The sequence below is a fragment of the Sander lucioperca genome, chromosome 21, assembly GCF_008315115.2.
Source record: "Sander lucioperca isolate FBNREF2018 chromosome 21, SLUC_FBN_1.2, whole genome shotgun sequence".
In the NCBI taxonomy this organism is placed as follows: Eukaryota; Metazoa; Chordata; class Actinopteri; order Perciformes; family Percidae; genus Sander; species Sander lucioperca.
In genome coordinates this window covers 29,316,347-29,332,087 of record NC_050193.1, presented here as the reverse complement: position 1 = coordinate 29,332,087, position 15,741 = coordinate 29,316,347, and the positions used below count along the sequence as shown (strand labels likewise).

General features: G+C 39.5%; 1 protein-coding gene and 1 long non-coding RNA gene across 2 annotated transcripts; both read right to left on the bottom strand.

The window, feature by feature from the left end:
• Window positions 1–4,023: 4,023 nt before the first annotated feature.
• LOC118494210 lies at window positions 4,024–6,337 on the bottom strand. The gene is made up of 3 exons (XR_004896289.1): window positions 6,235–6,337; window positions 4,887–5,002; window positions 4,024–4,643 (listed from the first exon to the last, which is right to left on the bottom strand). It is a non-coding gene; the product is annotated as an uncharacterized LOC118494210 (long non-coding RNA).
• A 5,305-nt stretch (window positions 6,338–11,642) lies between these two features.
• Window positions 11,643–13,101, bottom strand: LOC116065205 (the record flags this gene model as incomplete). Its single annotated transcript, XM_035996518.1, has 1 exon — window positions 11,643–13,101. A coding segment is annotated over one exon (603 nt), but the record flags the coding sequence as incomplete, so codon positions are not given.
• Window positions 13,102–15,741: the final 2,640 nt, after the last annotated feature.

Here is a 15,741-nt window from a genome sequence, read left to right as displayed (position 1 = left end):
AGTGAAACAGAAGAACTGTTAGTGAAACAGTACAACACAGATTTCCCAGAACAAAGCTGTGAAGAGAAGGAAGAAATGTCCCAGGATGATCACAAGTTTATGCACTTGGTTTCAAGTTCGACGAAGTTAGTTGATGGACATTATAGTCTGAGGTTACCCATGAGAAATGAGAACACCAAGATGCCAAATAATCGCTGCATGGCTCAGCAGCGGGCTGACAATCTCAAGAAGAAGCTAAAGAGAAACCCAGACTTCCATAAAGACATTGCAGGAATCCGTCTTCTGGACTGATACGGTGCTCAGATATCTTTCAAATGAAAGCACCGGCTTCAAAACCTTTGTAGCAAACAGAGTCACTACAATAAGGGATCATTCTCATCCTACCCAGTGGCGCTATGTGAACTCAGAGCTAAATCCAGCGGATCAGGGCTCTCGAGGAGTCAAAGTGAGGAAGTTCCTGCAGAACAAAGTCTGGATACATGGTCCAGATTTCTTGCTGGAACCTGAAAGTGAGTGGACAAAACAACTGGATAAAAAATGTTTGACCACAGGAGAAGACCCAGAAATCAAAACATGTGCTCGAGTGATCATGACCGACACACAAGAGAACTATGACACAATCAACAAGCTTTCTGCTTACTACTCGACATGGCAACGACTAAAAAGGGCTGTTGCATGGTTTCTCAGACTAAAAGGGACACTAATGCGACTGAAAAACAAGAGAAAGGAGCTTGAAACAACAGTCAGTCAGTCTGATAACAGTCTTGAAAACCAGAACAAGCTCATTGCACAGAACATGAAGAAGTTCAAATCAACATTTCAGCAGCATCCGTTGTCACTTGAGTTAGTACGGATAAGTCAGAAACAAGACTACACGGAAGAAATCTGTGCTCTAAGTAAACATGCTCCAATCAAGAAAAAGATCCAGATCTACAAACTTAACCCAATGTTGCAAGATGGTAAACTGAGAGTTGGAGGCCGCCTTAATAAAGCTGCAATGCCACAAGAGGCTAAACATCCAGCCATCCTCTCTAAAAGTTCACCCATAGCCAGTGGTGTAGTCCAGGGTATACGCTGGTATACGGCGTATACCTACTTATTTTTTAGTCAGCATTGCGTATACCCACTTCTAAATCCCCCCTGATGCGCACCATTCAGTAATATCTGTGAGCCAGATTGCCCATTTTTTCCTCAAGGATAGTGAAGCCATGACCCACCCTCCTCTGCCTCTAATTGGCTGGTACTCGCTGCTTTTACTGATTAGATTGGTTAACTTTAGGCATGAGGACTGATGAGCCAATCAGAGGCAGAGTAGGGCGGGTCATGCCAAGGAAAATATCGCTAATACCTCAGGTGCCAGTGAAAAAAAACAAAAAAAAACTCAGGTGCCGGTGCCACTTGACTACGATAACGGCAGCAGACCAAACAACAGCTGAAGAAATAACACAAGCGGCGGTGTGCCGATCCCGGTTGATGGAAGACATAATTCTGAGGTAAGTTTTAAGGTGGTTTCCAAATGAGTCATTATTTTAAACTACTGGCAAATTGACTGCACATTTAGAGGAGAAGAGATAACACCATGTTTGCCTCATGATAAATACATTTTACATTCATCCAGGCTGCTTGTGTGACCAGTAGTAACTACAAACTGCTCCTAATCAAGTCATGATCATTTTATAATAGTGAGCAAGTAGAAATGACAGATTTTTGGGTAAACTAAATCATAGTCTTACATGTCACTGTTTCTAAAACAGGGCTTTTTTCTGGACTACTTTAAAAGGTGAAAACTGAGAGTATACCCACTTCTCCAGGGACCACTACACCACTGCCCATAGCCAACCTCATACTGCAACACATCCACCAAGAAGTTTGACATTGTGGTCGCAACTATATGTTGGCAGTACTGCGAGAGAAATATTGGATCCCTCAAGCTAATTCAGCTGTAAGGAGGATTATTTCAAAGTGCATCGTGTGCAGAAGGCTCAATGCTAAGTTTGGAAGACAAAAGATGGCCGACCTGCCTGAAGACAGGCTACTACCTGATCAGCCACCCTTTACCAACGTGGGGGTTGACTTCTTCGGGCCATTTGACATTAAACGTGGAAGGAGCCTTGTTGTTGTAAGAGCTGTGCACATTGAGATTGCTCACAGCCTGGATATAGACTCCTGCATCAACGCCATACGCAGGTTTATATGCAGAAGAGGACAAGTAAAATGATACGCTCAGACAATGGAACGAACTTTGTCGCAGCGGAAAAGGAACTGCGTAAAGCATTGGAAAACCTGGATCAGACAAAAATACAGAACACCATGACAGAAAAGGGTATCAAGTGTATTTTCAACACCCCGGCAGCCTCACATCAAGGTGGCGTATGGGAAAGGCAAATCCGCACTGTAAGGAAAGTATTGAACTCTGTGTTACAGCAACAGACTCTAGATGATGAAGGACTCCAAACCGTCATGTGCGAAGTTGAGGCCATCATCAATAGCAGGCCGATAACCCACTCATCAGATGACGCTAATAATGTCGAAGCCTTAACACCTAATCACCTGTTGCTTATGAGAACACGACCCAATATCCCACCAGGAGTCTTTGACAAAGACGATCAGCATGCACGGCGTCGATGGAGACAGATACAATATATAGCTAATCTCTTTTGGACTAGATGGACAAGAGAATATTTGCCATTCCTTCAGGAGAGACAAAAGTGTCTCACACCACAGAGGAACTTCGCACCAGGAGATATTGTACTGATAATGGATGAATCTGCCCCTCGCAACTCCTGGAGTATGGGTCGAGTGATAAAGACATTACCAGATTCCAGTGGTACAGTGAGACGAGTCAGTGTGCAGACTAAGACTAACATACTGGACAGACCTATAAACAAACTGTGGGATCAATAACAAAGTGGTGCACCAATCCACTAAAATAATACAAATAAATAAGAAATGTAAAACAATATGCCCATTTCCAAACTTCAGCTAATTATAGGCAGTTTTACTGAACACATGATGTCTATAATGATGATAACTAAGGATCTTACCTTCACCTGGATTTCAGCTGCACTCGTATCCATCTCTTCTACTGCTGCATATTGTAAGAAAAAAGCAGATTGCACAAGATTAAGGTTTTTAAAAATAACACTGATTTAGCTAACCATCTTACATTTATTATATTCGCAAATATTCTGAGTTAAATTCCATTTAATTTCTGCAGGTGAATTTATCTGAGTTGGATAGACACAAACTCCCCCCTTTCATTTAAGTTTTAATACCTCAAAGAAAATCTTAGAATTTTTGTTTTTGAATTTATGTTTTTGTATGTTGGGTTATATGATATATATACACCTAACTGGACATTTTTTGGTTAGTTGTGTAACTTATGTGATGTTATGTTGGTTGTACTGTGCTATTAAGAGACTTGACAGTTGCAGGATAATGCCTATAATTTGTGTAGGGTCCTCATATTAATGAGTTAATCAGGCACCAATCGGTAGTATAGAGACACCCCAAACTATTTAGGTTATTAAAAATAAGATCACTTGTTTTTCATAATAGGTAATGTCTCAATCTTTCACAACCTGTAAGAAAACCTTATAAATCACGCTGTTCAGCTGGATTAATAACTAATAAGTTTCCCAGAAATTATTGATTTTTATTTATACAACTGGAGAATCAAGAATGGTGCATTACAACTTTTTTTTAAATTATAACCCAATAGTGTTTGTATTATTTGGCCATGATTTTTACATCTATAAGTTTCAGAACAGTTACTACTACTATACTCTCACGCTCAAATATCTATTAAAATACTTTGCTGGGTTACAAATGTATTAATTTTCTTATTGTCCATGGAAACAGCATTTTACTTACGGTACCTTTGTACTTTTCCTGGATCTGTCTTTGAATAGCCATTACCTAAACCTTCTTTCAAAGGTTCAAAATCACAACTTTGATATAATAACTTTGTATTACTAATTTCATTTTTGTCACATCTTTATGAAGCAGTGTGTTATCTGTAAATGCTAACTTTATAATCTCACCTGTTTGATTTTGCTGATACACTGAGAAATCCATTCTTTCTTCTTTGTGGGATTTGTAGTCCAGCAGGTGTAGTTTCTGCCTTTTATTTTCATCACACGTCACTCCACTGTAGCAGTGGTGATCATTTTCAGAGACCATGATGTCTATTTTTTCCAGCAGAGCTATTATCTCTATTTCATCCATCATACTTCTTGTACATGTGTGGAATCTTTTTTCAACAAAACTGCTGTTTGCTCTCAGGTCTGTCAGGGCACTTTCAGAGTTTTCACCTGACTTATGAGTCACAACTGTCATTACATAATCAAGTGATCCTTTCCCAAAAGCTTTTTCTAACCACTGCAGTCCTGAACTGTAATGGTTGGTATGCCGACCATTTGGTAACAGTAAGAGAAATGCATGAATTTCCTGATTAAATGGGCATTTATCAATGTTTTGTAGACCAAGCATGTTAATGACAGAGATGTGCCGACCACACAAATCATACAGTTTGGTTGAAAACTGTTCCATGTTAGTTTGTCCGTCATGGTCAAGTAAGATGTTTTTTGATCCAATCTCAATGGAATTTGTATCACCAATTAACACAAGTGTGTTAGGTATCACTGAAAAAAAATAAACAGAATAAGATCACTATGTTACACTGCAGTAATCACTGAAACAGCATTGCAAAAGTTATAGTTTGCAGAAATGGAATGACGAAATAAAAGGTTAAATTTATTCTCATATTCACATGATTAGTTAAATATGATTTAATTCCACACATCATTTAAAACTCAACTGAAATATAACTTATACAATCAATGTTCATGTTAATCAAATGTACAATCAATTGTTTTAAATAGTACCGTTCTCATTGGCTGCAGATGGAACAGATTTGGTTTCAGACTCTCCTCCTCCTCCAGCTGCTGTGTTGTCATCGTTGTCTTCCTCCATCTCATCTCTTCATCTTTACAGAGTCGTACTGTATGATGAAGCCATTGAGACAATACAACAATACAATATCACAGCAAATGCACATTTTTCTGTTTTGATCAGCAAGGCCTAAGGTGGCATTACAAATGCGTGCATGATTTTCTTTGTATTTTGTCCTAAATAATAACCATTAACCATATTGTGAGGACATTTTGGCCGGTCCTCACTATTTCAAAAAAGTACTTTTAAGGTTATGACTTGGCTTAAAGTTACTGTTAGAATTATGTTTTATGATATGGTTATGTTAAAGGTTGGGGTTAAACATTTAGCTGAGATGGTTAAGGTTAGGAAGAGAATCCAAAGTTATACAGCACACTGGACATTGATTTATTTTTAGCCATGAAAACGTGTTCGGCACAGGTTCAGCCATTCCCCCTCAGTGGCTTATTTAGATTATATTAAGTCACTACAGATATGACTACATTATTTTTACCATGTGTGCAAATATAAATACTATGTGAAGATGCGTGCGTGTGTGTTTATGCGTGTGGTTCGCTGTGTGTGGTGTATTTGGAAAGCTGCAGTGGAATTTTGAAAGCTGCAGTAATGATTTTGTAAACCCCAGCTTGTTGGCTGGTATTTGAAATGTGTTCAGTAGGCTAATCAGAGTTTTATGGTGCTGTTGTGTATCGGCAATAGTGCATAAAAACACCAATCTATCTCCCTCTTGTTCGCTTGCTTAGTAAACCGCTGCAGTCATGGGTGCATATTTGCGCACTGAACGCTAAACATGGGTTACTTCAGAGCTACAGCTGCTACAAGAGTTCATGTTTATTTAAAAGGTGAAAATGAAGCTTACGGGAAATTCTATCTTGAAGCTTCCTCTATTTATTTACATGATCTCTCTCTTCCTTATCCTGCTTCCAACTCCAACAGTTGACTGATGCAGATCGATGCAAGCCTCCTCTAACCCGTCCACCTCTAGTTTCATCAAAACCAGCACCCATGAGGTGCTCTTACCCCCTTCATTAACACCACCAGTGCCTAGACTCCAACTGAGATATTCCTGTACAGCTCAGGATACCCCCCTAAATCAATGATGTCACTATGGGATCTAATTGCCAAAGACTCCTCTCATATTTATTCACCTTTCCTGTTGTGCAATGTCAAACAATGTTTGATATTAAGTCTTTCCTGATTGAACTTAAGTTGCTTGAGAAGAGCTACACACAAAATCAATACAATCAATATATACTGTACATACTTGTTGTTTAAACTCACCTTTTATTATGTCTCATTAGCTCTGCCTGGTCTGTGTAGATGTGGCTGCCTAGTCAGAAATCTTTCCTGTCCTATCCCTAGATATAGAGAGAGACTAGAGGCTTGTTTAATTCTCGGTCTGCCTCTCACAAACCCCTCCCACCTCTCTGATCAAATCTGATATGATAGGTATAAGGAGCAGATAACCTCTGCATGCACATGACTTTTAAATCATTAATAACAAATGTCAAAATTGAAAGTATGACTACTGTAACTCATGATTTACTCTAAACCATGTGACTTCAAGGAAAACAATTTATAGGTTTAGGCGGGCTGAGGGTGTTTCTGGATTTATCCAACAACAGTCCAGCACAAACCACTGTCAACACTGAACACTTGTAACCAAACATAATAGACTCTGTTAAAGCATGTTTATTTACAGAAGACAGCTCTATCTAGTGATATTCTGCATGCATGTTAGTTTTAAATTAGTAACAAAAAAGAAAAAGTAAGAGAGCTCTTTTCCTCCAAAACCTTGTAAATGTAGAAGAAAACAATGAGTTTACATGGACATGTATAACCTGCTTATGAGGTTTATCTCGGTTATGATCATATTGTTTGTTATGTTGTTTACCAAAACAGTGACAGGAAATATTAAACTCCTTACATTTACTCCTACTTCACAACTGTGTTTCTTCATCACTCCAGAAGTTAGACTCTTCCACTGTCGCCACTGTTTGTATTTCTGTTACATCACTTGGTTGAAGCCACGCCTGCACATGTAGTGTCTTGCTTGTCCACGTAGTCGGGATCACAGCCATTTTCTCTTTTTCTGTCTTATTGTCTTTTAGTTATTTACACAATAACCTTGCATATTTTCTTTAATTTACAGCAATACACCTTTTCATTCACTTGAGTGGCTTTAAACTTTTTTCCCAACTAAGGACATGAAAACAAACTGCCACCCTCTAGATGACTAATGACAATGTGAACAAATGGATATAATATCATGCAAATAAGTGGTGATCTGTGTCATTCAGTACACAAGGCGGAGCAATAGTTTTCCAAAGCCAGTATACAACAAAATGATTCCTTCACTACTGTTGATATTTGGCCCAAGAAAAACTTCTCTTATTCACAAAGACTAGGTTAAAACCTATGCTGGACAGTGTATGGTCAATGTGCTAATTTGTGGCCAAATTAATAATGATGAGAACAGACTTGGAGATAATGAGTCATTACATAATAATTAGTTCATTAATATCTGTGACTAGACATACTGACCCCTTCTTCATGAATAATATAATTAACTAATTAACTATTAATCAGTCATTGAGCAGCACAAAACTAGTAACAACTCTAATAACTCATTCCTTTATTACAATTATTGACTAGTAATTACTCATTACTTTATCATGAGTAGGGTTGGGTACCGACATCCGGTGCTAATACGGCACCGGTGCCTTAACAACCGGTATCTACCGGACAGAATAGTAACGTGGATTTCGGTGCCTCATTTCGGTGCCACTGAAATGCCAGCGCTGCCCTCTGATGCTCGGAAATGGACGTTAGAGGCAACTGAAACATCGCTGCATGTGATGCTAGTTAGCATAATACACTTGGCAGCAGGTAACGTTAGCCTACCGTTAGCTAGCAGCTGGATTAAACCATGGATGTATTAAGAGAACGCTTAAAATCCTGACTGACTGAGTTAACTCGGTGCGACTGTATTTCACTGTAGAGGATTCCAACTAAGGCATGGATACCCGACCCGAGCCCGACGGGTCCCGACGGTACCCGACGGGCCGGGCCGGGTTCGGACAGATATTTAGAAATAATGGTCGGGTTCGGGTCGGGCTCGGTCACATCAACGCGATAAGGCATTTGTTGTAAAATGGTGCTGCGGCTCCTTTAAGAGAGCTCAGTGTGTGTGTAAAGTGGGCAGAAGAGAGATAGAGAAAGAGGAAGCAGACGTGTAGATGCGACCGGAGCATAGGACCGGAGCAGAGTTGGTGGAATAAGTTTTAAGTTTTGTACACAGTGTGTGCGGTGTGCGAGATAAACCCCAGACTGAAAGCCAAGTTCATTCATCTGCTCACCAGAAATGGGATTTTAACCCTGGAGGTAACGAGTCACCCCTGGTTTTCTGATCACGGTCGCAATCGAAGCAAGCAGGAAAAAACGCTTATTAACGTGCGCTTGTTCCCCCGTGTGCGCTGATGCACTCATCTGTTGACATTTCTGAATGCCTTCCAGTTGCTTAATAGCGGGCTTTCCACACAAACAAACGTACATGTGTCATTAGTATGAGAAAAAAAAACAAGATTTTAACTGTGTCGGGCTCGGGTCGGGCTCGGATATAATTCAATTCAATTCAATTCAATTCAATTTTATTTATAGTATCAAATCATAACAAGAGTTATCTCGAGACACTTTACAGATAGAGTAGGTCTAGACCAAACTCTGTACTTTACGAAGCCCCAACTATTACAGTGGTTGCCTCAAGAGCAAGCATTAGCAGTAGCTATTGCGACAGTGGCGAGGAAAAACTCCCTTTTTTGTTAGGAAGAAACCTCGGACAGACCCAGACTCTTGGTAGGCGGTGTCTGACGGCACCAGTTGGGGGAGTGGTGAATGGTGGCAATAATAGTCATAATAAAGATAGTGAAACAGTGATCACAATGGTAGTCATAGTAGTTCATGTCATAGTAGGGCACAGCAGGGCGTTACGGGGTGTGGTGTGGCACAGCAGCCTGGGTGGACGCGGTTGGACGCGGCAGGACGCAGTCGGACACTGCGGGGAATCGCAGAGCGTAGCAGGGTGTAGTAAGTCCATAGCGTCAGCTGCACCCAGGACCCCGGTGTAGGTGCCACCCAATTCCAAGGCGATGTTCTGGGTGAAGAAGAAGCAAAGGGACTCCGGGGAGAAAACTCCCCAGAGCTAGGTTAGTAACAGGCATTTCTGGGACTAAGATGCACACAAAAGGAGACAAGTGAAAAGAGAGAAGAGGGAGCGGCTCATTGTGTCCTTGGAAGGAGCTTCCCACAGCAGTCTAGAGTTATAATAGTATAACTAAGAGAGGCAGGCTAAAGAGAGGGGCCCTGGACCGGGCTCGTACTCTCCCCTGCCGGAACGGGCTTGTACTTCCTGCCTCCCTCTACTCTACTCTACTATGCTGCAACTCCTCACTCCCTAACTATAAGCTTTATCAAAGATGATGGTTTTCAGTTTATTCTTAAATGTGGCGACGGTGTCAGCCCCCCGAACCCAAGTTGGGAGCTGGTTCCACAGGAGAGGAGCCTGGTAGCTGAAGGCTCTGGCTCCGATTCTACTTTTAGAGACTCTAGGAACCACAAGTAGCTCTGAGTTCTGGGAGCGCAGTGCTCTAGTGGGACAATAAGGTACTAAAAGCTCTTCTATGTATGATGGTGCTTGACCATTTAGTGCTTTGTAGGTCAGGAGAAGGATTTTAAATTCAATCCTGGATTTTACAGGAAGCCAATGCAGAGAAGCTAATACAGGAGAAATGTGATCTCTTTTGTTAGTTCTTGTCAGAACACGTGCTGCAGCATTCTGGATCAGCTGGAGGGTCTTGAGGGACTTATTTGAGCAGCCTGATAGTAAAGAATTACAGTAGTCCAGCCGGGAAGTTACGAATGCATGGACTAGTTTTTCAGCATCGTTTTGAGACAGGATGTTCCTGATTTTGGCAATGTTACGAAGATGGAAAAAGGCTGTTCTTGAGGTTTGTTTTAAGTGGGCGTTAAAGGATAGATCCTGGTCAAAAATGACTCCTAGATTTCTGACAGTAGTGCTGGAGGCCAGGGCAATACCATCTAGGGTAGCTATATATTTAGATAATGAAGTTCGGTGGTGCTTGGGTCCCAGCACAATAACTTCCGTTTTGTTTGAGTTCAACATCAGAAAATTGTGGGTCATCCAGGATTTTATATCTTTAATGCACGCTTGAAGTTTAGCTAACTGACCGCTTTCGTCTGGCTTGATTGACAGATATAATTGGGTGTCGTCTGCGTAACAGTGAAAGTTAATTGAGTGTTTCCTAATAATATTGCCTAGAGGAAGCATATATAAAGAGAATAGAATTGGTCCAAGCACTGAGCCTTGAGGAACGCCATGGCTAACTTTAGCGTATTTGGATGGTTTATCGTTAATATTAACAAATTGGGATCGCTCAGAAAAATAGGACTTAAACCAGCTTAGTGCGATTCCTTTAATGCCAACTAAATGTTCCAGTCTCTGTAAGAGGATGGTATGGTCAATAGTGTCGAATGCAGCACTAAGATCTAATAAGACAAGTACGGAGACAAGTCCTTTGTCAGCAGCAGTTAGAAGGTCGTTAGTGATTTTCACCAGTGCCGTCTCTGTGCTATGATGCATTCTAAATCCTGACTGAAAGTCTTCAAATAGACTATTTCTATGCAGAAAGTCACACAATTGATTAGCGACTACCTTCTCAAGGATTTTGGAGAGAAACGGGAGGTTAGATATAGGTCTATAGTTGGCTAAGACCTCAGGGTCGAGGGTGGGTTTTTTCAGAATAGGTTTTATCACAGCTACTTTAAAAGACTGCGGTACGTGACCCGTTAATAAGGACATATTGATCGTATCTAGTAATGTGGTGTTGACCACGGGTAGTGCTTCTTTAAGTAGCTTCGTTGGAATGGGGTCTAAGAGACAGGTAGTTGGCTTAGCTGAAGAGACCCTTAACATTAATTGTTGGAGGTCTAAAGGATAAAAGCCGTCTAAATAAGTATCAGGTATAAATATCATAATGCCTGTCGGGCTCGGGCCGGGTTCGGTCACGGCTCTGTCGAGCTCGGGCCGGGTTCGGATGGAAAAATTCGGCCCGATCCAGGCTCTAATTCCAACACATAGACGTAGTCTGCAGCTACCGTTGTCGTAAAAACAACACAGATGGTGCGTTCCCTTGAAACTCGCCTTGAAAGCCTCGTGGTGCATTCAAAGTTATTGTAAAATACCCTTTTATCATCTAGTGGTGTTTTTACCAGCAATTTACTGGTGAAATAAGTTATTGTTATTAAATTTTTTTTTAAATCATTTAATTTTGACCATATGGCCTCAGCAATAAGCCGTTCTGTCGTTTTGTGCTCCTTTTTTCTTTTTTAAATATATACATATTTTTTAAAAATCTTTTCAAAAGTATCAGTTCAGGCACCGTTTAGGCACCGGCACCATTTTAAAAGTATCGTTTAAAGTAAGTACAGTGTACTAAGTAGTAAATAATTAATCTTTCTTACCTCACAACTACCTGACCCTTACTTAACTTTTCTGTGCCGCCTCATATAAAGTGGTACATGGTCTCATGCAAAAACCAAGTCTGTTCACACAACTTATCAGCTGTTGAGGGACTTTGATTTGAGTTTACAATGTTAAAGAAGAAACAGAATTCTGAATTCAGGCCTTTATTACATCAGCTTTATCATTTTAGAAAAAGATAAACTAATACTGATAAAAGCTTGATAAACAATCCCATATACACGTGACAGGTGAAGTGATCAATATAAGCTATACTTGTACAACGATGTTAGGTTTATAACACCATTATTCCTGCTTACAGTAAATTATTTTACAATCTACAGAGGTTTTATCTCAAGTGTTATAAAACTTTATTTCCCAAATTCCAGGTTCAGCTTGACGCCTCAGATCTTTGAACCTGAAGATCTTTATTTATGTAAAACACATTTTGCTGTTGAACATCATGATTATGAAGTGATCGATTATGTACAGTGGGAAAAAGTAGAAGAAAAAAAAGTCCATTCAAAATTCATTGTTCCCGGGTATATTCAGTCGACTGTTATGAGGATAATTAATGCAGGTGTGACATATTTTATTCTCTTTTACATTTTTGTTACTGATGAAACTAAAAAGTCATTATTAATATTTTGTCTTGACAAGAATCCATCGTGTGGTGTCAGACTCATTCAGTGACTTATCTTTAGAATAGTTTAAACAATCTATAAAATCATGGCAGCAACGTAGTGCAGAGAGAGGGGAAGGTCCAGGGTCGAGATCAGCATCAAACATCCATCCTGCAGAAACTGAAGACAGACCAGGATCTGGTAGTTGATCACTGACGTCCCTTATGTGAGAAGAGGAAGCATCTTTCTATTGAAGAACAGAATATCACACAACGTTCAGCCTCCCTGACTTGAAATCAACCCAGAATTCCAGTCACTGGAAGGTTTCTATGGTTTTATTGAATCAATGAAGTTCCTGCTCTCGTTCAGAAAGACTTTCAACATCTAGACTTTGACCTCTTCCTCCTCTTCAGAAAAGGCATATGGTGTTTTGCGGCTTTGGGACAAAGCAGGAGAGGGGGTGTCGTTGCTCATCCTCGTTCCCTTTGTGAAGGAGCCTCCACCATAATGACGAGACAGCACGTCAGCCGCCCTCTGGAACCTTTCTGCCTCCATCACCGGCTCCGCTCTCTGAGGAGACCCAGTGCTCACATCTGGAGTCCTCAGTGACCCCCTCTCCTCCTCTTCCTCTGCCCAGTCGACGCTACAAGAGCGCCCCCTGTTGTTAAGGTTACTGCTGAATGACCTGCTACTCATGGAAGGATTGGGTGAAGTCAACTCAGGGCTCTGCACAGGCGTCTCTGTTAGAGAGCTGTGGTCCTCTCCTTCCTCTTCCTCGTCTGCTGCCTGGCTGTGATTGGACGTCTGGTCTACAGTGAACGACATGAGGGAGTCTGAGCAAGTCAGCGTGAAGCCACCACTGTCCGGTAGAGACCCTTTCCGGACGTCTCCATCATAAAACTGTCTGTCAATGCGAGAGAGGTGGGGCAGAGTGACAAATCCAGACTGCAGACCTGCAAACAGACAGAAGAAGAAAACCCACTGAAGTCACTGAAATGATCTGAACTAATGACACGACATAATGAAAACATCTTAGAGACTTTCTTAACTTAGAACCAGAATAATCTCAATGTATGTATGTTACAAAGAATGTTTATGGGCATGTGTAGTAGATAGATTTTAGAGTGACGTCATTGAATTTAAAGTTATGTTTTTGCTAATATTTCAACTTTAAGTCACTTCAAATCCAGCCTAAAACAGAATTGACATTCTGATATTATAGTGATTTAAAAAGTAAAATCCTTTTTAACAATCAACACCTCTGAGCTGGAAATCAGATAATGAAGACTGTATGGGCTCATCGAGTTACTCTTTGAGATATTAGCTACAATCACAATTATTTAATTTTGAGCAAATCTGAAAAGTCCCCATACCCCAATACACTGCAATACTGTGTTAGTGTGACTGTTATTACTCACATCATTGACTGTTCATAGAGCAGCTCCAGGATAGAAGACATCATCACTACAGTCGGTCTCTCTCAGTCAGTTTAAAGGAATTAAAAAAATCACATCAACCTTGACCAGGACAGCATTATTGGAATCAAATATGTTGATAGAATTGACTTGACAGTCCTCAAAATGCAAATCGACAATCTTCAGTCATGTTTGGAGATGTATTTTTGTAGCTTTCGACTGCCAAAAATCCCACTCACAATCTAAAATACAATGATTCTGACAACATACTACTGATTCATATTAAAAAGAAACTGATCAAGAGGAAATAATGGAGCCTTTAAGTACAAGCTGTTAAATAGAGGTCATTTAAGTCTAGAAATGTAATCCCTTCACCACAGGGGGGCAGTATCTAACAATCAAGTAACCCACTGCTGAAACTTCCCTGCAGAGAAGGACTGAGTTTTCTGTCTCCTGGACTGACTGTAGTGGAAGTTTTTCTTGTTAGCAGCAGGAGTGCAAATCAAAAACACCAGATGAAACAAATAAGGACGATTTGAGGATTAAACCAAAGTTTGGTCTTTGAGTATTTATTTACATTTGCAAATGCAGAGAAAACAGTTTCACAAGTACTCATGGCACATCTGAAAGGGTCTTCTGACCCAGCTAGAAAACCATACATCTATATAGTAAGAACTCACTTAAACCCCCCCCCTCCAGGATAAGTTTAGCAGCTACGCAGATGAAAAAACACCATAAACAGTCACAATGACTTTACAACCTTTCCCCTCTGATCCTGCTCTCTACTTAGCCTAAACATCTGTTAAAGCAAGAGACAGAAGGAGACACAGAGCAAATGTTATGGCCCTTTTTCACCCTTATCTAAAAAAGGAGTGACTGAGTTCTGAAAACAAAAAAAAGCTTTCACAAATAATAGCTTCACCTAGGCTCAAGGTGTTATGATGCCAGTTGCTTCTTCCCTTGGAGTCTAAAGTTTTTTACACAGACTGATATTTCTGTTAGTAATTATAGATATCAATATATTGTATCAATAACAGGAGTCTAATTAAGCAAACAACAAAAACAATCCCAATATGGTAGTAGTAGGAGTGATAAGTAGCAGTAAAAATATCATTTAAAATTAGATGAAGTATAAAATAGTTGAATATTCCAAGTACTTAGGAAACATAAAGCATCATTCATCAACATCTTGGAGAAAAACATACAAAGTAGTAAACAAATAACAACATAAAAAACTAAATATGAAGACAAATGTTTGTGTAAAAACAATTTTCAGAAGTTGGACAACAGCTAAAAGGTGGACAAAACTAATGAAAAGGATTTCATTCTCTTTTACACTCTACATCAACTTCTCACAGCTCTTTACCTTTTATGTAGAAGTCTCACTTATAAGTTTCATGTATTTTTTATAATCAATAACACTTCAAACAATCTCATAAGTCCACCTTATAACTCATTCTTTATATTAGTTATGTTACATAAATTATTTTAAAACCCCTCAAAAACAGTTTACAAAAAATAAAATTACAGAGACATTTATATAAAACTAAATTAGTATCAATACTAAACTTGTTGTGTTATGATGTCTTTTAATGAGATCTCCTGTTTTGAATGAATTTAATTACACATCTTTCAACTTGTCTCAGCTCAACATCCTCCACCTTTCTTCACTCTTTAAAGCTGTAGCACGTAGTTTCTGTCTCCCCCATAAGGAATTCTAAGTAATGACAAAACTGTCAGCGCGTCCACATGATACAAGCCTTCCGTGATTGTCATGCATCTTGTATTTAAAAAATACACATCTTTGGATGACTAAAACTATCTCAGAAATAACTATATACACTGATCTTATTTCTAAGCCCACTCAGAAGTTTCATCTCATGTCTGTTTAATGAGATGTTCACATAAAAGTAAAAAGGTAAAAACTAAAGTCAAATCTTCGCTTACATCCCTGTTTATAGAGGAATGAAAAATACATCCATTATATGTAATATGACAACTTAGACACTCCATTCCTTCTTTGAATAACTTTTTCTATATTCACATACACGTTTTGATCATCTTGTAAAATAAAGAAAATACATTCCAATAAAAAAAATAAAAATAAAAAAAAAACTTAAATCAAACGCTGTTCTTTGCTTCAGGACATTTTCAGGAATCCTTTCTCTTAATGTTATACTGCACCTCACTCTCTATTTAATTTAATTCTTTT